General features: G+C 42.2%; 1 protein-coding gene across 1 annotated transcript in view; it reads right to left on the reverse strand.

Annotated features, from left to right (window-relative positions):
• ELMO1 (engulfment and cell motility 1) overlaps positions 1 to 26,473 on the reverse strand; it is a 524,906-nt gene that overhangs the window by 267,896 nt on the left and 230,537 nt on the right. Inside the window, exon 15 of the mRNA XM_080817991.1 lies at positions 6,117 to 6,221. Coding sequence (XP_080674117.1) covers positions 6,117 to 6,221 — 105 coding nt within the window. The remainder of the gene's footprint in view (positions 1 to 6,116; positions 6,222 to 26,473) is intronic.

The raw sequence follows: 26,473 nt of genomic DNA on the forward strand, positions 1-26,473 counted from the left end.
ATAAATGTGCATGTTAAAGAAATTTCTCTTCCTTTAGTTAGATGCTTTTCAGCATCTAAGAAGATGGGCTGTTTTCCTTTTCTGTGTGAATTTTTTTTTCCCACAGAAAAAGATGTAAGCAATAACAGAAATATCTCATTTGCATGCACTTGGCTTTTATTGTTGCACATTTAAATAGCTTATCTGACGTCTTTAGGGCCTGGGATTAATGCACAGCACGCTTCTGTCTGGCTGCAATGCCAAGGGGGAGACAGATGACTGACAATAGGTTCTGAAGCTCCCCTCATCTTCCGAACGTCTCTTCTCATGTCACTAGTCTGAAACTTACAACCACATCGGAAATCTGGAAAGCTCTGCAATGATACCTTTGCCAGGCTCATTTATTCCTTTAAATAACATCATTTGAGTCTCAAGCACATATTCGGTAATATGGTAATGTAGAAGAAAAAGGCAGCCTAGGTTTTCAAGGGATTTACAATTTAATAAAGACAATGTGACACAGTTTACAAAGTCTGTAGTTAAATGGAAAGAGAAGGGACCACCTCTCTTACTTTTAGGAATGACTTCCTGATTATGCTAGATCTAGGAAGACCGTAAGTAAATACCAACACTTCCTTGATGGCATCGTCAACTCTCTGTGTCTTCTAATCATGTGTCTTGGACTCTGTCCTCTTTCCCTCCATTTCAAGAACAGCGCTATTATGTTCACACACTCCAAGCCCAGAGACAGGAAGCTGGAGACTGACTGGAAGGAGGCTGAGATTTGAAGGCCAAAGACCTAAGTTCAGGTTCTGATCGTCTACTGGCTATTTGACGTAATGGAACTCTCCACACCCCTCTAGATCCCAGTTACGGGGTCTACAAAATGGTGATGACAATGCTTCTCTCAAGGATTTTCTTCAAGTCTGAGCTAACTTACGCAACATGTCTCATATGCTACCCAACCCCCTCTAGGTACACATTTTCTTGGATCAAACATGGGATGACAAATAGGACCATAAAGACTGAACTGCATCCTGAAATACTCTTTGTTTTAGTTGGAGCATGTCGTAAGTATTTTTTATGATCCTACTTCTTCCTCAGACCTGGCTACTGTGCGTTTTGGAGACCAGAGATTTCCTTCTCATTACTTTCTGCTTTGTGGCTCAATCTTGACTCCCACAACAGCCAGCATGACTCTTGAACCAAATGTAAAACCAAGTCATTTCGGGTTTTTCAGCAGCTCCCAATGAATAATTAAATACAACAAGAATACACGTTATTAGTCCAAAGGTTTTATTTCCAGTGGAGTCGCTAATCTTTTTTCCAACGTATTAAGAATTGCCACTCCAGGGAGGGGAAAAAGAGCAAAACAAAAAAAGCAAACAAAAACAAAACATATAACACACTCAGCTCTGTACCATTATCCTGCCTGTGAAATAATGACAGCAGGCTCAAGGGAACGAGCCAAGTGCCACCCTCCACCTCTCACAGAGAGAGCTTTGGTGGGGAGAGCTGGGGAGTGAAGCATTTCCAGAAAAAATGAAAGCAATTATGCCCAGAGTAAATAAGACCCAGAAATCTGAAATCATGCTATGCCTCCAGATTTTACTCCAGGCATAGTGGGATGCTCAGATTTGCAATTCTTCCTTGTGTTCTGGGCCTGTCCATGTGTGGGGTAATTCAATTACATCCAGTGCTTTCATTACTGCCCAGTTACAGAGTACATTTAGATAACACATAAGAAAATGATGCTGGTTAATAAATTCATGTTGCAAAAAATATATACCTTTATGTAGTTGTTAAAAGGAAAAATGATAGGAATTAATCCTTGGCAAGAGGCCATTTAAATAAAAACTAAAGAAAGTCTCTAATCAATTAACAAGAAATTATTAAAATCTACGATATGCCAGGTACCACAAGAGGGAGGCTTATGGGCCAGGGGTAGTTCCCAAAGGGTTCTGAACTCTGTTTAGAAAGATCATCCTAGAAGCTGGAATGGACGGTGGGTATGAAGATATTAGACTTCAGCAGGGAGGCCAGTAAGATAAAACGGCAACAATCTACATGAACAGATTAAAGGTAATGATCAAGGTTAAGGACATGGAATTTACGGAATGTGGGGTTTACCTGGGTTTGAACTCTGCTGCTCACATCTCACCGCCTACTAGACACGTACGTCCACGGGACAGATGTCCCACGTGCATATAAGGCTGTGGATGTTGCCAAATAACTACCCCTCACAGACACACACTTTGTCTCATTAATGACATGACCATCCTTGTATTTACTCAAGCCAGTCATCTCCCTCTTCCTCAGAGAGAGCTCAGTTTATTTCAGTTCCAAGATAATTCACTCAAACTGCTTCTCCCCAGTGCCCTAAACACTACCTTAGTTCCATTTCTCCTTAAGTTCCCCAATTTTTATTTTTGTCTCGTCTTGATTTTTCACATTTGTTTTCTGGCAGTAAAGTGATTTTTCTAAAATTAACTCCCATCATCTTTACTTAAAACACTTCCAAAATTCTTCAATGCCTTGAGGTTAAAGTCCAAACAAACAGCTTCACAGGGCCGCTAGGGTCCCTAATGAACCAGCTCACATCTGCCTCAAGCCAAGATCATATTCAGCACTCCCCGTTTTAGCCACACTATACTATTTTTGGTTCCCTAAAAAATGCACACACCTTTATACACTTGTTTGCATGTCTCTCTCCACCTGGATTACTCCCCCATGTCCCCTTCCCTTCACCTGATTATCTAGCATTATCCAGTAGGTCTTACTGTAGATGCCACTTCCTCCAGGAAACTTTCCAGACCTGATTCCCACATATGTGTTGGTGACTCTCCCTTGTGTCCCCAGTATCCTCCCTGTGCCACCACCACCCAATCAAAATACATTCCAAGTGGCTTGGAGAGTGCCTGGTATTTATCTCTTCACCACTCCTTTCCATCTCCAGACAGTAAACTCCTCAAGGAAAGGACTCACGAGTGACTTGATCCTTGGGGAATCGCCATCACCTAGCTCCCTGCTGGGCATCTGATAGTGACTCAGGAAACATGTGCAGCCTGAGGCACTGAGAAGAGAAAAGGTCTACAGTGGAGTCCTTGGGATGGTGTGCATTAGAAGGACAGGCAGAGGGAGAGAAGCCCCCAGGGAGACTAAGAGAAATGGACAAAAAGAGAACCAAGACAGATAGGACTGGCATCAGGCAAAACAAACAAACAAACAAAAAAACAAAAAAGCTGGTCAATGGCAAATAGTGTCCAGTGTCAATGGAAAGGCAGATGAGACAGGTGGGGAGTGGGGCGGGGGGGCGGGGTGCTGTTCTCCATTTGGCAGGAGAACAGCTTCTGGAAAGTGATGAGTAGAAGCCTTGGTACGGGGTTATTGAAAAGTGAGTGGCTGATTAATGAACATAGGGCAAGAAGACAATTCGGAAAAGTACAAATACATGGTGTTTGAAGGAAGAGGATAGCTGGAAGGGGGTGTCAGGGGCGAAGAGGAAATATCTGTGTGTGTGCCTGTGTGCAGGTGTGTATGTGTGTGTTACAATTTCTTTTAAAGATCTCAACTGTACTGTGACTGGCAAAGTGACAGGTGAGGCCATATTCAGGTATAGAATAAGCGTTTATTGAATGAAAGATATAAGTAACAAATGAATAACTGCATTCCGGCAGGAAATTTATCTGGTCAAAAACAAAGCAAATTTCATCAATATAAGCTTATTCTAAAAAGGAACCCAATTTGATGTTTCAGAAGAGACCACTCAGCTCATAGTTCAAAATTTATTTAGCTGTCTGAGATGACGGTTTCCACCGTCTATACCGTTTCACTATTACTGGGATAACTATTTCCAGAGTCATCCCAAAACTTCCTTGCAGAAGGCCTCAGACTTTATATGTGATCCCCTAACCCCAACTGTTCATGTAAATAGCTTTGGCTTTCCATCCAGGAATTAATGCCCCAAAGTCAGATGGGACACAGAAAACATCAGGAAACTGACACTTTTGAGAAAATAACAGACATTTCCGTTGTAGATGCAGAGATATAGATAGGATCACATATAGGTACTATCTAATCAGCAAAGAAAAGGGCATGTGAAAAAAAATAATAAAAAAGAAAAGGGCAGGTAGACAAAAGGGCCACATTTTTCCTTACAAATAAAGATTTTATTTGTTTATTTATTTCTCAGAGAGAGAGAGAGAGAGCACAAGCAGGCAGAGTCAGAGAGAGAAGCAGGCTCCCTGCTGAGCAAGGAGCCTGATGCAGGACTCGATCCCAGGGCCCTGGGATCATGACCTGAGCAGAAGGCAGCAGCTTAACCGACTGAGCCACCCAGGCATCCCTACAAATAGGTTTTTTTTTTTTTTCAAGTTTCTATCAGATGTCAAGCTCTTTCAGGTGGCCATGTATTAATTTACTTATGACAGTTTAGAGAATGCATTGAGGAAAATGGGTTCCAAATGTTAAATCACTTTTTATGAGACATATGCTTCTTATGCAATTAACAATATATTCAGCATCAATAAGCTCTAATTTTAGAAATCTTCATCCACAAACATTAATCAGTTAATGCTAAATTCAATTTCTATTTGGCTTCTTCTTTTCACACTCAACCCTCCAAGGCTATATCTGATAAGGTATCTCAACAATATTAATTTACTTACTGTGAGAGCAGATTATATTCCTAGAAAAAAAATCTGTGCAATAAATATACATGCATATAAGCCAAACTAAACTTTCATGAAAAAATAATTTTCTTATGAAAGACTGCATTTCTGACCAAGCACCTGATCCCCAACCGTCCGCAGGAATGCATAAAATCCTCTACATAATCAAATTACAAATAATATTTCAGTATAAATCAAAGCTTGTCAAACCGCATATATAGAAAAACACATAAAGTTAAAATATAGTGCCTACAGGGAACTCAGAAATCTGGCATGACTTTTTTTTAAGGGGGCCACTGCTGGGTAGAACAATCTTTCACATGCAAAATGTCCCATAATTCTAGGCTTTGGCCAGCAGTACCCCCACTGGCATGGCGACAACAAAACCTACCCACACATTTCCAAATGCCTCCTAGGGAAGTACTGCTTCCTTGTTTGGAGAAGAAACTTTAGCCTAGACAAAAGGAATTGCTCACATTTACATCACTAGACCACGATGGTGCCAAGTCTTGAACCCCGGTCTCCAGAAAGCCAGTGCCGCCAAGGGGGATCTCACAGAGAACGTCAGTGTAATAGACTCACCTTCTAGTCTGAGCCTTACTCTTGCTGCATTAGGCAATTCATTCATCAAGTATTTTCTAAGCTGAGGGCTAGTCATTTCAACCACTCACAATTCCCTTGTCCATTTATTCATATCCTCCTCCATCTCAATCTTAGATGATACACCTCAACCCTACTGAATCTGGGCCCCTCTCCTTGAAGACAAGGTAGGAGTCAGCACAAATCCAGGGCCTCCAGTGGAGCAGCGTCTATGTCATCATCCCTAGGCTCCTGGGGGTTCACACTTGGTCCTTCCCACACCTGTCTTGCCCACTCAGCAGGGGGCACCTTCCTTCTGGTTTCCTTCTGCCCCGACCACAAAGGAGTCTGTCTCTCTCTCTCTGTAGTGGGAGTTTCACTAGTTTGCTACAAATTATGAGAAAGGCATTTCTTTTTCCTCCCCGTCTCTCCCATTCTTCTCTTTCTTTGTGTTTATCTTATTATGTCTCTGGCATTGGACTGAACAGAAGGAGAACCAGAGAGAACCCTCAGTCTCTTTTCCACCAAGTGGAATAAGCCTCAGGGGTCTCCACTAACGTCGGGATTGTGCAGCTTTGGGGTGGATAGTTCATCCTCCTTCCTTGCTATTTAAGTCTGAGAGTTTTTGTCATAATCCATTATTGAACTATAGATAAGACATTTTCTGGTATCTGTTGTGCTTTTTTAAATGTCATCACATGAGAAAATTTAAGTCAAAAATCTTGATTTCAAGTGTCCCTATTGATTTAATTCTGACATTTATTTTACAGAATGGGGAAAGTCACAACTCTGGAGCCACTCATCTCGTAGTAATCCCTCCATGTCTGTAAGTTAGAAATTCAAATTCAGTAAGAAACCTATATCAGCTTCGAGACACTTCATGCTTACCCGGATGTAGGCATCCTGGTGGTGCTTGGCGAAGTACAGCATGTTGTCCAGGGCTAACATCCCAGGAGGTGTCTGGGTGAAGTCCATGGCGGGGTTGACATGATTCTGCGATGAAAACAAAATGTTTGATCAGGTTAATTCTCTCTCCAGCTCCAAATAATCAAGGAGCATGATTTTCTCTCTCCATGTGAACCTTCTGGGGTGGCGGTGGGGGCTTCTTTCTACAGGCGCAGATATCCTATCTGGGGTTAGGAAACTCAGCTGAAGAGCAAAATATGGGATTATTCTTGGACATAGGGCCCTGTGCGGAAAAGAAAAAAAGGTAAAAACTGCCCTTTGGGGAGGCGTGCGGTTGGTGGAACCAACAGCATTTGGGGCGGAAGACCTGGGATGAGGCCACATCTCTGGCATTCATCCTTCTGCACTTTAACTTCCTCATCCTCATGGGTCAGGGCTAAATACAGCCAGACCTGCCCATGGACTTCATGACCTGTCCAGGCTCATACCATCTGCAGGCCTCCGAGGACAGACACTTGATACAATTCAGGAGTCTACATGGTCCTGACATCAGCCTGCCGCCAGGCAGGGTTCTGGCTTTGGGGTCACTACACACAGGGCCGAGAGCCACAGAGACAAAATAATAGCTACAAACAAGCCCAGCAAATTCTCCATATGTTCAAGATCATTCATTAAAACCGCAAGATGGCTGCTCAGAGCTGCGAACCACTCTCCACCATTAATCATTAAAAATGATCACCAAGATCTGTCCTGAAAATTCAAATCTAAATGGTAAACGATTTAAGTCTTTTTTTTTTTTTTTTGCTGTTAAAGAGATGAAAAAGTAACGTTAAAGAGATAATAAAGAAAACCGCTTTTGCCTCATAACCCAGGTAATTTGTATGCAACTACGTTATTTTTGTTTTGTTCCCGAATATGTCTTAATAAAAAGGCTGAATCTCTGATTTACCCGGGAAATTTGGGTTCATTGCAATTTTTTCTAATTCAAGTACAGGGAGGCCTTCTCGTTCACTTGTTCAAGGTTCAAACAACTGACACTTTTCCACATTATTGAAGAGTACTTAAACTGTCTCTTTCATTCTGCTTTGAAAAAGAAATTATGAGATAATAAAGGACATCTAAAATTATAGGACTTCTGGCCCATTTCAGTTTCGAGAGCTTCTCTGTCCATATCTCTATATCAAGCTGGGTCAGTGCAGTGACTTCAATATTTTATTTTAGCATTTTATTATGATTAATTTAAGATGTTGGAAAGATTTGGGGCACCTGGGTGGCTCAGTCAGTTAAGTGTCTGCCTTTGGCTCCAGCCATGACCCTGGGGTCCTGGGATCAGGCCCTATATCGGGCTCCCTGCTCAGCAGGTGAGCCTGCTGCTCCCTCTGCCTGCTGCTCCCCCTACTTGTGCTCTCTCTCTCTCTCTCTCTCAAATAAATAAATAAGATCTTTGAAAAAAAGATGTTGGAAAGATCTTTTTCCTAACCCAAGTTAGGATAAGAAAGATGTATCTCCTAAAATAAATCTAATTATAACAAAAACGAAAATCACTGGGCAGATCAAATGTAGTGGGGTTCAGCCTTCATCTGATACTGGAGTAAGAGGGTCAGGCTTGTATTCAAGAACAAGGGGATCAAAAGGCTGGAAATAAATGACCAGAGATTCTGTCTAAAAAGTTAACTTGTAAAGAAAGGTTTCAGGACAGCTTTAGTTCTTTAGAAGAGAAGAGTGGAATTCCTCCATTATACCTAAATTTATTATTTTGTCTTTGATATGCTAGATTTTAACATTTTTTTAAAGATTTTATTTATTTATTTGACAGAGAGAGAGATCACAAGTAGGCGGAGAGGCAGGCAGAGAGAGGAGGAAGCAGGCTTCCTGCTGAGCAGAGAGGCCCATGCGGGGCTCGATCCCAGGACCCTGGGATCATGACCTGAGCCTAAGTCAGAGGCTTAACCCACTGAGCCACCCAGGCGCCCCTAGATTCTAACATTTTAAAGTCACATTTTACAAGTTGGTATTTGCTGAGTACTTCCTGAGGGCCAGCATGAGCTGGTGCTTTACACGCATTCTCTAATAATAACAAGGCGCTGGACATTATTGCTATTGTCCCCGCTTTTATGGATGGGAAACTGCCACTCGGATGAGAAAAGAAGCTCGCCCGGGGCCTCCCAGCTTGGATTTGGCAGAGCAGGCAATGGCTTGTTTGGACAATATGTCTCAGCATGCTTTTGTTCCTACTTTGTTCCCTACCCCCGGCTTATAAGTCGAATGCATTTATTTTGGTACTGTTAGCGCGCAGACTTCACATAGCCTGAGAAAAGTGTATTTGAGAAAAATCCAGGCTAATCAATATTAACTGCTACGAACACAGCCCAGCCAACAAAGGAGAGTGTGCCAGATGTAAGCGAGAAAAACATGACATTTACTTCAGACCTATTTCTAGCATTGGCCTGAGTCCATTCCCAAAATAGACACACCAAAAGGAAATCAAATGACAAAAATTAGTTCCTCTGAATCCAGTTTGAATAACCCCACAGAGTTCTGTCAGAGAAGCTGACCAGGCAGCAGGTCCCCACGGCTCAAGAGTCATCTGTCTTGTGCCCGCTGGGCTCCCAGGATCCACACGGAGCCTCCTATCAGTCATCCCCCTCCGTGGGCACACACGGAGGGTATCAAATAGGGCGCTGCTGCTCTCAGGAGGTCTCACAGTTAAGAAATCACGTGATTTATTTTTAGGATTCTTTTAAAGAGACAGACAGCTCTTTGGCAAATAGTCCCGATACAATAAGGCCTGCTCTTCATCAGGCATTTTTTAAAGTGCCTTGCATAAGCCAACGCTTAATCCTCATAAAACTCCCACTACGTAGGTTCTGTTATTATCTTGCTCCAAAAGACAAGGAACCGGGCTGGGCAGCTGAGGAGTTTGCCCAGAGTTGCAGAGTCAGGATGAGGGAGAGTCCGAATCTGAACTCAGAGCTCGGGCTTTTAACCAGGATTTTAGTGCTGAGTCATTGGTCACCTGGACACTGCTGGGAATTTCCCAAAGATGACCATGCAGGCCCTCGTCAGCTGCGGTTCTGTTCAACCAACGTCATCTGCTCTGGCAACATGGGCCTGCGATCCATCCCTTTTAATAAAAGCTGTAATTTCTCCATCTCCCAGACATAACAGACCCAAGGCGCTCTCGTGTTCAATAAACCATGCCCTATTGCTCCAACAAACAGGCTCTTAGTGGACAGAAGCCAATTAGAAAATGGTCTTTGATTTCCTATGACTTGTCTTAAAGTATAAAGCATCACTGCATTTTAGATGAAAAAAAAAATTATTTTGTATTTGTGGGGGAACTATGCGCTCTCTTGCTCTCTCCCTCTCCCTCTTTTTAAACTTCAGGTATCATTTTCCCAGTCTCCCTCTCCTTGAAATGCTTGTTCCCTTTTTCTCTTTTGATTTTAATAGCCAGTGAAACGATTTTACAACCGCAGATTTTGATAATGAAAAAAAGTATACGAATTACATGCCAAAACATGTGAAAGCTTTCTATACTGTGACAAAAATACTCTGAGAATCCAGCAAGGCCAACAGCTTCCCCACTCCTTTCTTATTTATGAGATGCGCTGGATACAGATTTATTTTCTTTTCTTGTTCCGTGTTATTTTTTTCCACCTGTCTTGAAATGGAAGCTGCAAGAGCTTTGATAAATAGCTTGAAATTTTCCCTTGTTTTACTGCAAAGCCTATGTACCCCTGCACATCCTTCTGAGATGCCATTTGTTAGTGCCCGTAGAAGCGCCACTCCGTGAATCACATCAGACAGCTCTGGGCCCCCAGAGAAGGGGGTAGAGTCTGCCTCCCCTTCCAAAGCACCGGGCTTTACCACTTTGGGAAAAATGGTACCAAGCCATTGAAGAAAGTACAGTTTATTTTATAGTGAACATTCTGGGGGGTGTTTGGGTATAGAGTGCCCAGAGATCTGTTTCTCTTCTGTTGCCCACACGCTAGCTTTTTAGCTGAGTTACTTCAATCACACATCCAAGGAAAGATTCAAGGCCCGAGACGGAGAACCTTACAACCTGTTCCAGGCCATACACCAAGGCCACTGGACAGATGGAATGGCCTTCAGATATTAGCTAAGCTGGCAGCCTTACATTATAGACGAGAAAACAGTACACTGGTAGAGAGCGATGATGCTCAAACCAGAGCAGCCATTTAAATCTCCCAGAGTGCTTGTTAAAACACCATGTCCTGGTCTCACCCCATAGTCTCTGATTCAGAAAGGTTGTAATAGCTCTGAGACTCTGAATCTCCAACTAATTCCCAAGTGATGTTGATGCTGCTGGATGGGGACCATACTTGGAGCCCCACTGGTGGCTGAAAGGCTCATTTCAAATAACACAAGCAATAGCAGAATAAGATCTAGAATCCAGACCCACTGCTTCCTCAAATCCCGTGCCACTTCTGCTAAAGCACACTGTGAATCCACTGGTTCCAACGTACAAATGCATTTTAAATATATTCACTGTTTGTCTGCTTTGGGCTTTGGGCTTCTTATTGAGAAAACAGACTCCTTGATATGGGAAAATAAAAGTAATTTTAATTTAGAACCCTCTCACTTCTTCTATTGCTCAAATTTCCGACTAAAATAAGATGTATTAATACCTCTACAACATTCCTCAGGGAAAGTAGGAAACTGTCATCAGTCAATATTTTCTACTCCTGAATGCTTCCTGGTTAGGAAAGCAGGGCCAGCACTAGCCTGAGTGATTTTTAAATGATCTGTGTTTTTCAATTACCAATGCCATGCTAGTCCTTCATTAGTGTGGTTAATAAAGAGATGATTACAATAATGCTTGCCAGATGGCATATTGTGGGGAAAGCCTTTGAGAATTTAGGAGTTAATATTTGTGCTATACGAGTGTCTACATTTGCTGCACAAATATAGCATTAAAAGCAACCTTTAAAACAAATCACATTGAGTGAATATTCAGTCCACGGAAAGCCCTCTCAGGGATCTTTCGTGAGGCTGGTAGTTTAAGGTCAGGTTCTCTAAGGGGAGGCAGTGTTCGGTTGGTACAGCAGACCACTTGGAAGCTTTGTCAAACTACACATACCTCCCACCCAGGAGAAAGGATTACGTGGGCATTTCAACAGGCTCCTCTGAAGTGCAGTTATCAACCTTGGATGTACTGAAAATCCCCTGGGGAGCTTTGAAAAAATCCTGAGGTCCAGGCTGCACCCCAAATCTGTTCAATGAGAAACTGTGGGTGGGAACCAAGCAACTGGACTTTTAAAGCTCCCCAGATGACCCAATGTCTAGCCACAGTTGAGAACATGTTCCTAAATCAGTGGGTCTCAAATCTCGAGAGTGATCAGAATCTCCTAGGGGCTCTGTTCCAACAGATCATTGCCCCTTCCCCACTCTGGTTCTGATTCAGTAGATCTGGAGGCCTGAGAATGTGCATTCATATAAGTTCCCAGGTGCTGCTTATGGTTGCTGGGCCATACTTTGAGACCACTGCTCTAAAGCCACAGTAACCCAATACAAGAGCGTGTTAGGGACTTACATCACCAGCCAATGGAGTTGGAACCTTGATTCCCTGTACAAGGGTTTGGTTATGCAGTAACTCTTAATTGAAATGCCTGCTCTATCAGATATCCGTCAACAGACGAATGGATAAAGAAGATTAGGTGTACACACACAATGGAATATTACTCAGCCATTCAAAAAATGAAATCTTATCACATGCAATGATGTGGATGGAACTAGAAGATACTATGTTAAGCGAAGTAAGTCAGTCAGAGAAAAACAATTATCATAGGATTTCACTCGTATGTAGAATTTAAGAAACAAAACAGAGGATCATAGGAGAAGGAAGGAAAAAATAAAACAAGATGAAATTAGAAAGGGAGACAAACCATTAGAGACTCTTAACTATAGGAAACAAACTGAGGGTTGCTGGGTGGAGGGGGTAATTAGGTGACGGGCATTAAGGAAAGTATCTGATGTCATGAGCACTGGGTGTTATACACAAATGCTGAAATCACTGAACTCTACCTCTGAAACTAATAATACACCAAATATTGATTACCTGAATTTAAATAAAATAAAATTTTTTAAAAAAAGAACTGTTTGAATTAGGGTCAGATTTCCACAGGGTCTAGGTTGGGACTTGGAATGAAAAAAGAAAAGAATTGTGTCAAAAAGAAATGTCAAAATCTCATACAATTGATGTTTAACTAAATATGTACAAAACGTAAAACCATGGTGATATCATCTGTTGCTAAAAAGAAAGGAAGAAAGAAAGAAAGAAAGAAAGATAAAGAAAGAAGCAGCAGCAGCCGGCTCTAGGTGGGATATGCAGGCCTCAGCACTCTGTCACTGGCTACTTTGCACATTTATATAAGGAGGCTCTCAATAGCATCCGACTTTGTGATCCCCAACACAGACCAGTGTTCCAAAGAATCCCAGAAGCGGCTTCCAGAAATCTTTGGATTCTGGCCCTGATCTCTCTCCATTAAATCCAATAAAAATCAACAGTTTGGATGAACACAGAGAAGCCACCCTATCAAATCTGCCCTACAAATGGGCAAGATGGCGAATATGCTGAGAAGCAGGAAAAGAAAGTCTGTGACCAGCTGGGACTGGTCCTGGTGGGCATCATGCCAGGCACTCCAAATGTGGGATTTCATTTAATCTTCCTGACTACCCAGTGAAGCGAGTATTATGAATGAGATCAATGTTATTCATCTCTTCCTACAGATGAGGGTCAGAACACCTCACTCAGACAAGATCATGGCTAGTAAGTGGCAGAGTCACCACTTCAATGCTAGAGGATTTTTTTTCCTATTTAGGTTCAAAAGGTCTTTGGACAGTAGGAAGACGGGCCCCATTAGTAAGAAGCTTAATCAGAAAAATGTAAAGTCCTGTAAATTTTTTTTTAAAAATTCAAGCACACATCTAGGGAATGAGGGAAATCTGGCTTATGAATAATTCATCAGAGCCCAGCTCCTCATCATTAAAATTTGATTCTTTTAGGTAAAAACACAAAAGATCTGCATGAAAGAAACAGCCAGTAAGATGCTAAGGGTAGAAGACAGTAGATTCTCAACCACCTCGGTTGCCCACCGTACCTCCGTTTCAGTAGCACCTGCTCTCTTCCTTGCCTGGCCTCTCTATCTAATACATTTGCTGGTCTCTGTCATTCTCTTTCCCCAACTGCTACCTCCTGCCCTTCAACCTGGCTGCTTCCCCTGGTTTGGCAAGTCCACACTCACCATTTGGATAACACCTCTGGCTTAGCTGAGCTCTACAACCATATGCAACCACCTACTGTCACTAAAGGAACCCCCGCCCTGGAACTGTTTCGAAACCCAGGACAGTTCCAGACAGTATCAAGAACAAGAAGTCAGAGTTAACAGCAAGTCCAAGAAGAATCCTGTTCACGTGGCAGTCAGAAGCCTCTGACATGCTGGGTTTCATTAAGAGGAGCACAGCAAGAAGAACAAAGGAGGTTCCACTGACTGGTCCCAAGTCAGGCCCCATCTGGACACAGTGCACAGTTCCAGCACACACAGCAAGCCAGCTCCTGACACATAGGAAATCATGCACACAAGGGTGGCCAGAAAGAGGCAGAAATGTCTGAACAGAAGGCGTAACAGAAAAGTTGGGAGGGGGGGAAACTAATTTGGTTATTTGGCCCAGGGAGAAAAGAAAGGGTTGTGTGGTTTGGTTTTGGAGCCAGGATGGGCGTTGTGGGTTGAACTACTCCTACTGTCTTGAGGCATCTGAAGGATGATTACTATTCTGTGCAGCTAAAAGAAAATAGGATTAGCTGAGAAGTTCCTGTCCTTAGAAATCCTGAGACAGGGGGTACCTGGGTGGCTCAGTCAGTTAGCATTTGCCTTGGGCTCTGGTCCTGGGATAGAACGCCACATTGCCTCAGGCTCCCTGCTCAGCGGGAAGTCTGGGGAGTCTGCTTCTCCCTCTCCCTCTGCAGCTCCACACCCCCACCAGCTCGTGCTCACCTGCTCTCTCTCTCTCTCTCAAATAAATAAATAAAATCTTTTATAAAAGAAAAAAATACTGAGACAAGGACTGGATATGCAGTAGGGCCATGGAAATAATGAAAGGGCAGAGGATTGGAGCCATGACCTCTCGATGCCTCATAGCCCCTGGTTCATTCTTCCTCTCATCAAATAAGGTTGGCTCTCTATTCCTGCACAAGGCACATGGGGTCTGACATAATCAGTTTCATCCAGAGATGAATTTAACACAAAACAGTGTTTGAATTACTATATCATACACCTGAAACTAATATAACACTGTATGCTCACTATACTAGAATTTTAAAAAATTAATTTTAAGAGGCATTTTTAAAATAATAAATAAATAAATAAATAAATAGTAATCGCCTTCAAAAAACTTCAGTCTCAAGAGTTAACGGAAGTCTTCACAATAAGGATTTGAAACACATATCACACACACACACACACACACACATATTCACAAATAACTCCATGTGCGTACACAGTGGATAATCACATCAAAAATTCTGGATTTAAGGCAAATTTCCTTAGTTAAAAAATAATATCCTTTTTAAAAATTACTCTTAAGAGGTCCAAAAAGGGCATGCAATTGCCATGTACACAATTCAGAAAAATCTGGGTTTCCTCTCTCTTCATTAACCTGAACAGGCAGAGTTGAGCCTTCCTGAATAAAAGGATGAACGTGAGTAGTTTACTTGGAATGTTGATTCAACAGTCAACACAAAGAATTACCATAAAAACTCAATTAAAAAAAAATGCCTTGAGAATAAATTTCCTTTAAAATGAAGCTGGTTATGGTTTAAAAAAAAAAGGCTTCATGAATAATGAAATAATGCTGTCAAGGTTTATAAAGATATCTGCAATTTTTCTACGGCGCTGAGCACACACGGGATTCTGCACAATCCAAGCACCATGGCTCATGCTTGTGACTCGCCACTGGTTCTTCCCTCCACTTCCAGCTCAGGTTTCTACCACCTTGTTCAGAAGCCCCTTGTCTCCCCTCCCCCGTTACTTGGAACAGGACGTGAACTAGCCGCAGCCATGCACGGCAGGTGTCTCTCTCTTCTTCACACATGCCCAGCAAGAGCACAGGGTGAAGGTCGGCCAGGGGACACAGAGCACGGGCCCCCTTGGCTCCAGAGCACGCCTAGCTCATCGGTCAGGAGGCCCAGATCTCAGACTCAGCACAGCTCTCCAGGTTCCTTTGGAAGGGAGCGCTTTGCCATGATGAAGCCAAGAGCTGAAGAAGCTGCAGCTGCTACAGACAGATTCCCAGGAGGTCAAAGGGAGGCAGGGGCCCATGTGTGGCCACCCTGGCCTCCTCCGGACCTGGCGCTGCATGGCCCTACGGCAGAGATGGTGACGGTGGGAACTGTGCTGATGGTGGGAGCCAGCGCACCCTGCACTTAAAGGGTGCCTAGGGCTATTCTGAGCCTCAGGTTCCCACAGCCCAGAGGCCAGACTGGGTCCACCACTTACTCTCCCACAATTGTGTGTTGAAAGGAAAGTTTTACATTTTTAAATCTTTTTTTTTTTAATCAAAAGAGGAATAATAATCTGTGACATGTGAAAATTACATGAAATTCACACTTCAATGCATAAAGCAAGCTTTATTGGAACACAGCCATGCTCATTTATTTACATATTCTGTGGCTGCTTCGGCATATGGTCTGCAAAGCCTGAAATATTTACTACCTGGCCCTTTGCAAAAAGAGCTTTGCCTTCCCTGATTCTATGCATTCTGTCCTCATGGTGACCCTTTGAGTTAAAAAAAAATCAGTCCCTTCTTCTTAGAAGTTAAAAAGCTCAACTAACAAATAGATGCTAATATTTTGTTCCCTGGACAACACCATGACCCTTTTGTAAATGTTCAGTGCCTCACTCTGCAGTATAAATATTGTGATTATTTTAAAGATTCCCAACGACAAATTCTGTTACGTTGAACAGAATGTTTTCAGGAGCTTTAACTCCCGACTCCATGCCCCACCCTAGCGTCTTTGGGCCCCTTCTCCCCTCCCTACTAAAGGCAAACCTTATGGAAAGCCTTTAATACATTCAGGTGTAGAAGCCTGCTTGCAATTTGGTATGTTAGGAACCTACACTGTGGCTGGTAAGTGTTCTCCTTCCTTCCTTCAACGCAGCTCTTGTAAATGGCAAAGTCTGGCTTTTAAATTTGAAGACCATGAAAAATAAATAAATAAATAAAATGATAAAACAATTAATTAATTTGGAGACTATGGTCTCTTCTCCCCAACAGAGTAAACAGAATTCTAATGTCTCTTTTAAAGATGATGAAACAGAAGTATAGTGAGCATAAGTATCTTGCCGTGTTCATACAAACATTTTGCTGGGATTTGAGCCCAACAGTCCAGATCTCATGTTCTTAAGCAGTATTCTAAAAAGAGAAATGGGTAACCCACAATTGGGGGGGGGAGGAAATCATTTGATAGAATATTACACAGCCTTTAAAAACCATGTTCATAGAGTACTTAGGTACCATAAGTGAAAAAGACAGGAATATAAAATGTATGTTATAGTCTGTGTAGAATTTCTATAGTAGCATGTGTTCCTTGGCAATGTGTATTTTATCTAGAGTACTCTATATATTTTTATCGCATATAGTATATATGTGTTAGCAATATCAAGATACAGACTTAACATCCATTTTTAAAAACTGGAAAGAAATCTACCCAAGTATTAATAGCTATTATTTATAGTGGTGGGAAGGTGGGAGACTTTTTTTTTTCTACCTGTCCACATATCTAATTTTCTCTAAAGAAAATGCATTGATTTTTACTTATATTTGATTAGAGGTGTGCCCATTGTTCTAGCAAAAGAAAATAGAAGTCATTTTGCAGAAGAACATGAGAAACAGTTTGAATTCTTATCCAGGACGCTGTTCTGAACACTTTGCTGAAGGCTTCCCTCTAAGTAGGAATCCCACTATGCCAGAGAGACACACTGGGCAGAAAGGCTCATCTCCACCTGCCCAAGTGAGTCCTGTGTAGGCAGGTGTGTAGCTGGATCCTACAGACAGCATTTCAGACACTGTGGGATGGGAAGGGTTTCATTCAGATGGAAGAAGCCCAGAACAGGTCCTTTCTGATCTCGGGCCCTAGGGCAAACTCAGGTCCTGAGGCCTCACGAACTTGAGCCATTTCAGGGTGTTTGCTCAATCTGCCTACCCTGCCAGGGTGCAGTCCTTTGGGCTTAAAGGGACTCCCCCCCCCCCACTCCACTCCTTTATCCTAACCTTTTAAGCCAGCACCTCTTAGAGCCTGACAGTTCGCACCACACCTCACAGTCTATGGGGGGACAACTGGGCAATCCCGGGCCAGTGCCAGGGTGATGGCTTGTAAATGGTGTCAGTTGGACAACTATATGATCTTTTTTTTTTTTTTTAAGATTTTATTTATTTATTTGACAGAGAGAGATCACAAGTAGGCAGAGAGGCAGGCAGAGAGAGAGAGGGGGAAGCAGGCTCCCCGCTGAGTAGAGAGCCCAATGTGGGGCTCGATCCCAGGACCCTGGGATCCTGACCTGAGCTGAAGGCAGAGGCTTTAACCCACTGAGCCACCCAGGCGCCCCCAACTATACGATCTTGATGGGACCTATCAGATCGAAAGTTCTCTGTGCTGTAAATGTTCAGGGTTTCCCAAACCTATTGTGTTGAGCCAGTGAAACTGCTGACATCCAACCATTTATGACCTACAAAACTGGAATTTCACATGGTTCAACCTAATAACAATTGAGCTAAATAGATGTACTCACCCCCCAGTGATGCTGAAAGTTATTGAAAGGAGATGCTTTCTAGAGAATAAATTGGAAGCAACTCCAAAGGGAATCGGCTAGAGCTGAGGATAAAAAGACCAGGGGATGTGCCACAGATCTGGTTTGAAAATCAGTACTGAAATTACTTTTTTAAATAAACTTTAAAAAGTACATCTTGTGACACACGTCCCTCCGCTATGAAATCAGCCAATACCAAGGAGAAATCAAATTCCCTCCTGGGTGCCACTCATCACAGCCAGTAGAACTGTGGGCAATCCTTTGGTTGGTTTCACCCATATAAATCTGCCCATCTGCAGACAGAGTGACCGTGACTCTCTCATTCCTGAGAATGAGAATCTGAAAAATCAGAATTTGAGACCACTACCAACCAGAGAAGCAATAAACTCTGAAAGAGGATGAGAACTACTGGAAATGTTAAGTAAATAGCATGTGAATACCAAGTTGCCCCTAACCTTAGCAAACAGATTAGATGGAATTAAAAACTACTATGTTGGGGGTGGTGGGGGGAAAGCTCTTGTTTGTCCTTGTCCTTGTGAACCTCCTGTGCTCTAGGAATCTTGTCCAGAGCCCCCCTCCACACATACATGGGAGGATCTAAAAGGTTCTCAGAGGGTTGAAGGCAAGAGAGACTGGAAAGGACTCCTGAAAGTCTAACTTATTTTTTGGTAGTTATTTTATAAACATCAACCTCCCGTAATAACTGGGTGCTTTGATAATTATGCCTCCCAGAAAAATAACTTTAAAAACATATGTACGACTTTAAACTGATCATGTTATCACAAAATGTATTTGTGAAGAAAATTTGACTTGAAATGTCCACAACCAATTTCTTGAAGTACAAAAAAATACACAGGGAAACAACACATATCTGTACCATGATAGAACCAAGGAGAGGGGACAGACCAGGAACAGGGTTGGCTGTCAAATGAGCCTGTGATGTCTGGTTTTCTTAATAGACCCCTTTCCAAAATAGAGATGCTTAAAGAAAATATAGCCAAAGGTTAGTCACTGTTAAATCTGAGTGGTGCGTATGTACATGAATGCCTTTCAGATTGTTATTTTTCTCTAATGAAAATATTCCATAATTAAAATTTAAATGCAGAAAGTCTACATTTTATTCATTGTATTTGACCTCAGCAAACTACAGTAGGTTAATAACTTCAGGATTTTGCCCCTTAAATATTCTAGAATAATACGACGTAGGATCAAAAGTAGTTATTGCCAGAAATGCAAATGGGTATTTCCTCTGCTACTACTTTCATACTGATTATGCTATCTTTCTCCTCGGCTGTAGGCTGGCATGTAAAGGACAGAAATATATTTTCCACAACAAAGGAGGAAGGAAAGTATTAAAGACGACCCTCAGAGATCAGGTTTCATATTACCTTTTCGTGAAATTCAGTAGACTCCTCTGTTTCTCTTAGATAAGGAATATTAATAAGAACATTTCAATCCTCCACAAATGAACCTTTCTTGAACAGACTCAGTGTGGATAGGGGCAGTTTCTGTAAAACCATTCTGAACGTATTTCTATAAAATCCTCTCTAGTCTCCAAAAGAGCATGATTTCCTCTCCCATTCCCCATTTTCTAGTCAAGGATCATTTTCTTTTTCCTTCAGCACCCTGACGTGAAGGAGTTGTGCCGACTTCTCACGTGGCGGACAACACACAGAGGGGGCAAGCTGGGTCTGCTCATTCACAAAGTGCTCGTTTTTTATCTGGAAAGCTCACAGAGGTAGTACACCGCCCTCAGCGGCCCTGTGTGTACGGGGTGGGAAGGGGAAAAAAATCAAGGAAGAGTTCAAAGGAAGTACAGCTGTCCCTGGCCCCAAAAGATCCCAGAAAAGCCCACCCCAGGAGTCCAGTGCTGGGAAAAAGACTATTTGGGTCCTGTGCCCACCATACTCATGGGGCCTATAAATGGCCTCTGAATGCTCCACTTTCCCCTGCTCCTCACACGTGGGAAAGACTCTAGTTCTTCAAGCCTGACAGGACTTTGTCAGGAAGACCCTGACTAACCAACCATACAGGGCAAGACAAGCCCATGCCAGGGGCAGCAAGGCATGGGGATAAGCAGCCCAGGCTTGGAGAGTTAACCCCGGTTCCCATGCAATCTTCCATGTTAGCTGGTGTTCTTAAAAAGGAAAGGTCACCTTGCTAAAACCCACTTCTTCACCCATGACCGTATAGGTATCGCCTCCCTCATTGGCCTGCTGAGAAGCTCCAATCACATAACATATAGAACACCTTGAACAGAGCCTGGCAGCAAGTAAGCCCTGTCTGAGGGGTTCTGTCAGAGCTCTAAGTTAAGAAATCCTAGTCCGTATTCTAGGCCCCGTTGCCCTCAGGATATCAACCGACCTTGAGTTTTAGGCTTCAGCCATCACTGATTTGAAGCCTGGCTCTCTCCCTGGTCACATGGTTCTGATTCCCTGGGCTACTCTCAGCCCACACTTACTCGTGGATCTCCCCAGCACCGTGCTCACGAGGCCTCCTTCCCGACGCTGCAGAACCATCTCCCCACCCCAGGATCAGACATCAACTAACTAAAGAATAAACAGTCCCCCAGAGATCCTGGAGGATATTCGACCTTCTCCGTCTTCCTGCATTCAAGCACGGAAATGTTCAGTCTCCCACTGGATGGTGACTTGTTCTATTTATAACGATTTCTGGCAAGGAATATTCAATAGCTTTTCTCATTTTTCACTCATTTGTACATTCAGCAACATTTTACCTGACTTCCAGGTGCTAAGTTACATAAGGTAATGCAGCATTGTACTTGGAGTTTGCTTCCACTTCCAAACGGCTTAGGGCTACCAAATAAGGGATCCATGCACTGCTACAAGACATAGGAATTTTCTCCTCACTGATTTGTGGATGTTTCACTGATCGACATTCACTGTGAAGGCTGCCATTAAGGCATTCTAGAAAGCCCTGAAGTAGTCAAATAAATAGATATCCGGTTAAACATGATGCCATCACCCGCATGGTCCTCATACAGGGAATGTCTGTTAATGGATGAGGAGGCAGACAGAGGAAAGGGAGAGAGGGTAAAAAATGGGACTGATGGAGGAAGGAGAGAGATAATCAAAGAATAATTGTGGGGGGAGCACCTGAACTAAGTGAATTTAACGTCTGATACTCCCTGAAGGACAAGGGTGTTAACTCCAGGGAACCTACACGCATGGATCAAAGTCTAGAAAGCCCCCTCCTAGGGGCGCCTTGGTGGCTCAGTGGGCTATAAAGCCTCTGCCTTCAGCTCACGTCATGATCCCAGGGTCCTGGGATCGAGCCCGTGTCGGGTTCTCTGCTCAGCGGGGAGCCTGCTTCCCCCTCTCTCTCTGCCTGCCTCTCCACCTACTTGTGATCTCTGTCTGTCAAATAAATAAAATCTTTAAAAAAAAAAAAAAATAGAAAGCCCCCTCCTGGTGCTAAAGGAGTGAACACCAGCATCTGTCTCTGTGGGCACCCTTGGACCCCAAGGCTCCTCTCCTAGAAAAGCGCTCACGATTCTCTCTACAATTCCGGCCTTGGCTGGAATCCCACAATTCCTTACACAAGCCCAGTTTCAGCTCCGGAAACTTTTTCATCCACACAAATAGAATCATTTCACTCACATCGTGAGCGACTCACGTCGGAACCACCGGATGAAGGCTAACTCATGCACAGCCTCGACAACCTACTTTTGTACCTGGTGAACATGCATCACCACGCTCTCGGGTTCCTGTGGACCACTCACGGAGCACACTTGTCCATCTACAAATACACATCACGGTCACCGGCAATACCTCTGTTTCACCTGCGAGATTTAAATCTTGACAAAGTAAAATTTTCAGAAAATTAAAAACAGGACTCATAAAGATAGACTAACCAGGTGTCAGGATTTCCTCAGCTCAGTAATGAAGAAAGCAGCAGGATGGTAAAGCTGGTTCAAAGAGCATTGAGGGGGAATGTTTGCAGGAAATTACGAAACTGTGCTACACAGCGATTCAGCATTTGGGGTAAATTTTCCTACTGGACAGCTCTACCAGCTAAACACCTACACATCAGTGTAACACAGCCTGGTGTCTGGGCTCTAACCACAGTAAATAACCAAGTCAAATATAAGGATGTTCGCCTAGAAGATTAAGTAGTCCTCGGCCAGGCCTATTATCACTATTACTATTTTGACTGCTCCAATATCACATTGAAAGGTTATGCTGTTCTACATTTTTGTCTAATTGCCAAATTTTGAATAAATTTTCTTAGTAACCTATACACTATAACACTACACATTTCAAAGAAAGGAAAAAACAGCTATGACTTGCAACGAGCTGGATTGTAAACAGATTTTTTTGTTGTTCCCTTTTTAATTGAAAGATCATCCTTAAATCTGACTTACGGGTTTGTAGATTTTTTAACCTGCTACTTAAATATTTAAACTTTTTCAAAATACCTGACTAACCTCAGGTCTTTTGAAAAAGGACCGTGTCATCGTTATTTGTGAGCATACTCAGGAAGGGCAGGTTCACACTTTAGAATCTAAGTTATTTCAAAATCTTGAAGCTTAGCGCTTACGACTTAGGATTTTGCTTTACAAGCACTGTGAAAGTCCACAAGTTAGAGATACTCTCCATGTGATAGATTAATTCTATTTTTAACTAATAGAGTTAAAATTAATATTACCATCTTCCATTAATTCTAAGATGCAGTTTTTTTTTCATATGTTAACAGTTCTAAATTTGGGTAGAATTTCACCATCAATGGCATCTTTGAATTGCTCTCGAGCAGACCTCAGTCACTAAGGAATTTTCTTTGCATGGGCATGGGTGAATACTAAAAACACCAGCATCACCAGAGCAGAATGGGTCTCTGGGTCTGCAATACACTTTGAGACAAAGCTAGAATGGTCTTTAACCCGAAGCACCAAATGGCCATGGGGGAGTCCAGGAAGCTGGGGCGAACCAGGCCTCCTTTGATACATTTCCAGCCCAGTGAACATCAGAAGTGTGTTAACTGTCAAATTGCAGAAGGAGGGTGTCCTAAGAGCTCAGCATCAATAGCTTTTGGTTCTTTTTTCAGAATCTTCTTAAACTGAATCACCTGTGTATCATTTAGTCTGGTAGGGCTCTTTCAATAAATAGAATATTTTCTAAAATTCTAAAATAATGGAAATATTGAGTAACAGTTACTTAGATCTCTTTTTTTTTTTTTTTAGTTGTCCATAAAATGTGCGTCTACTAATCAATGGCATCTTGGACAGTGAAATACGAGCACAAAAATGTAGATAGAAGAGCAAGAAGATTTACCTATGAGATTTCTAGGTAACCTTATGTGAACAGCTGAACACGGTCCATTAGTTTACTACCGAAACCAGGCCTTACCCTTTCTCCAACTACATTGAAATTGATGGGAACCCATAAAGCACATCTGGTATAAAGAGCTACTTATACCCCCGTTAGGTCCTAGATACAACTGTCGCCAAACCAAAGACTAAAAATCAACAAAGAAAGTGGGCGTAGTATCATTTGCCTCTGGAGAAGGGAAAAGGGAGGATGAAGAAAAGGGATGGAAGAAACAGTTTTTACCATTTTTTTTTACCTTCTGTAACTTTCTAATGTTGTACTACTGTCTATTCAATACATACGTAAAGTTAGAAAAGATGTTCTTAAAATAAAAACTTGTCATTTAGAAGAACATATTTTCCCCACTTAGAACATACAGATTGTGCATGATGAGAGAAGCGAGAGTTAACAGAGCCTCCGATGACCATCTTGTAAGAAAATTCTCAAAGATGGAACGGAGTCTCTAGGACTCAGAGTGAGTACAATATCTAGAGGAAAAGAAAAAGCAATTCCATATGGAGAGTTTTAATTTTAGATGGTTTCTCTTGTCAGCTTCATTTCTATTTCTCCTCTCCTTTGAAATTCTGTGAAGGGTTGAAGGTGGAGAGAAAATTGTCTGTGCTTTCATTATAAAAAAAAAAAAAAAAAAAAGACGTCATTTCATACTGAAATCCTCTTCTGAGCCACTCAGGATATTTCCGAAAAGAAATTTACTCTCAATATCTAGGAAATGTTTTCTTAGTATTTCTTTTTACATAAAAAAGGCTACATGAAACATTTCAATGCATCGCTCATTTTCTTTCCTCCCCACACCCCTATCCAAAATACCACACAGAAACCAGTCTATCATTCCCCCTATCCTTTCAGAGACCTATCAGCTAAGTTAAGAAAAGGTAAGATTTGGTGTGACATTTATGTAAATGGAGGAGCTAGTCTGCTATCAGGAGGTACTAACAGCCTTGACTGGGATTTTAGAGTCTACAGCAGCCAAAAAAAACTCATCTCAGATGGAGGGCACATCACCAACAACACCAGAAATAGAACTCAAGTCAACTACTCAATTACCATCAAATCAGTGCCTGTACATGCTATGCCGAGAAGAAAAAAGGACATCTTAGGTACAATGCTGGAGCTAAATAAATAGGTTCCATGTGTGCATTTAAGTACCACATGCTTGATATAGCAGACAGAGGTTTTCATGACTGTCTTCATTGCGCCCAAATTTCCCACAACTGGCAGAGGGCCCTTACTCATCTCCACAAGCTCCCAGCAGATTGGATTTCTCCACCACACAGCAAGAACACAGATCCTGCAACAATGAGAAAACTGAGCAAAACAGATCCACAACAGCCTTCTGTCATAGTAAACAACTTGCACAAGACTTGATTTTCATTCCAAGGAAATGTGAGATAGCATTTCCTGTATCTTAACTTAATCTCCTTAATAAAATGTCTCAAAGGATTACATCATCTGCGACCACTCAGAATTGAAGGCAAATTCCTTTAACTGTAGAGATACACTTTTTGAAGTTCAATCTAGTGACTACAGTAATATCCCCCTATTCTCAGACCTGGCAGATACAGGTGCAGACCAGGCAGATTCCTTCCTGTGCCCTACCTGTGGACCCCCTGTCAGCATCCGTGGGTCCAAGGAAAGAGATCACTAAGGGATTACAGGCCAATTCATAACAGTTCTCTTTGATGGAAGGAAGCAATGGAATGGAATACTGAAAAAATTGCCTTTACAATTCATTTCAAAGTAAACAGCAGTATTACAATAGTCAAGATACGGAAGCAACCTAAGTGTCTATCAACAGAGGAAAGATTAAAAAACCTGTGATGTATGTATTATTATGTGAGATACATATATTACACTCACACACGCAGGAATATTACTCAGTCATAAAAAAGAATGAGAGCTTGTCATTTGCATCAGCATGGCTGGACCTAGAGGGTACTACGCTAAGTGAATTAAGTCAGACTGAGAAAGACAAATGCCATATGATTTCACTCATATGTAGAATCTAAAACAACAACAACAACAACAACAAAGGAGCAAACAAAACAAAACAGAAACAGACCCATAGATACAGAAACAAAACACTGGTTACCAGAGTTGGGAGGAGTCAGACAACATAAGTGAACAGGATTAAGAAGTACAAACTTCCAGTTACAAAATAAAGATGTCATTGGGATATAAGGTAGTGCACAGGGAATACAGTCAGTAATACTGTCACAACTTGATAGGGCGACAGATGGTAACTAGACTTATTGTGGGGATCCTTTTGCAATGTACAGAAATATCAGATCACTGTGATGTACACCTGGAATGAATAGGATACTGCAGGTCAATTACACTTAAATAAAAATTTCCGGAAGTAACCAGTGAAGCTAAATTATAAAAGTTCGAATAGTTCCCCTTCTGTGCTGCTGTTTCTGAGAGGATGACTCAATGAAAGAATGAATGTTCAGGGAGTGCAGGACAGCCCCGGTCGCCTATCCCCTCCCATCGGGTGTTCGTCTCCCTCCCTGCGGCGTCATCTTTCTACAGGTAGGCACAAAGCATAAACCCAAGGTCAACGTCTTCTTTTATGTCAGTTTGTTAAACTCAGAATGTATTTAGAGAACAGATGTGTTTCCCTTTTAAAGGTCCCCTCTTTCTCCTCTGGGCTCCTCTCAGGACCCCCGTGTGCAGTCCAGATGGCACCTGCTCTGTTGGCTTTCATGAGGCTGGACGAAGATAAACCACAATCGTGGCGGCTCCCTCAGATTCCGGGAATTCCTCTAATTACTAATTGACCACTTGGCCATATGTGCCCAACTTCTGGTGAAACTTAAGTCAACTGGCTTGGGTTCTGAATATTATTTTAGTGATTATTGGAAGACTATTTACATATTTAGCCTGAATATGTCTGCACTACCTTGCCAAATTCCTCAATTAGTAAATGAAACCATGATTGGCATGGGCGTGTGTGTGTGTGTGTGTGTGTATGTGTATGAGAGAGAGAGAGAGAGAATCTTTTGCCCTATACCCTTCCCATTCTATCTCAATCTGTTTTACGCATCTCAAGTAAATGAATTATCCGATGATATAACAGATATGATGATATAAATATCTGGCGATAATTATTTGATGAATAACCCCCCACTTCTTTTCTTCTATGCATGTGTCTGGCAGTCAGCTC

The sequence above is a fragment of the Martes martes genome (genome assembly GCF_963455335.1).
Source record: "Martes martes genome assembly, chromosome: 11".
Lineage (NCBI taxonomy): Eukaryota > Metazoa > Chordata > Mammalia > Carnivora > Mustelidae > Martes > Martes martes.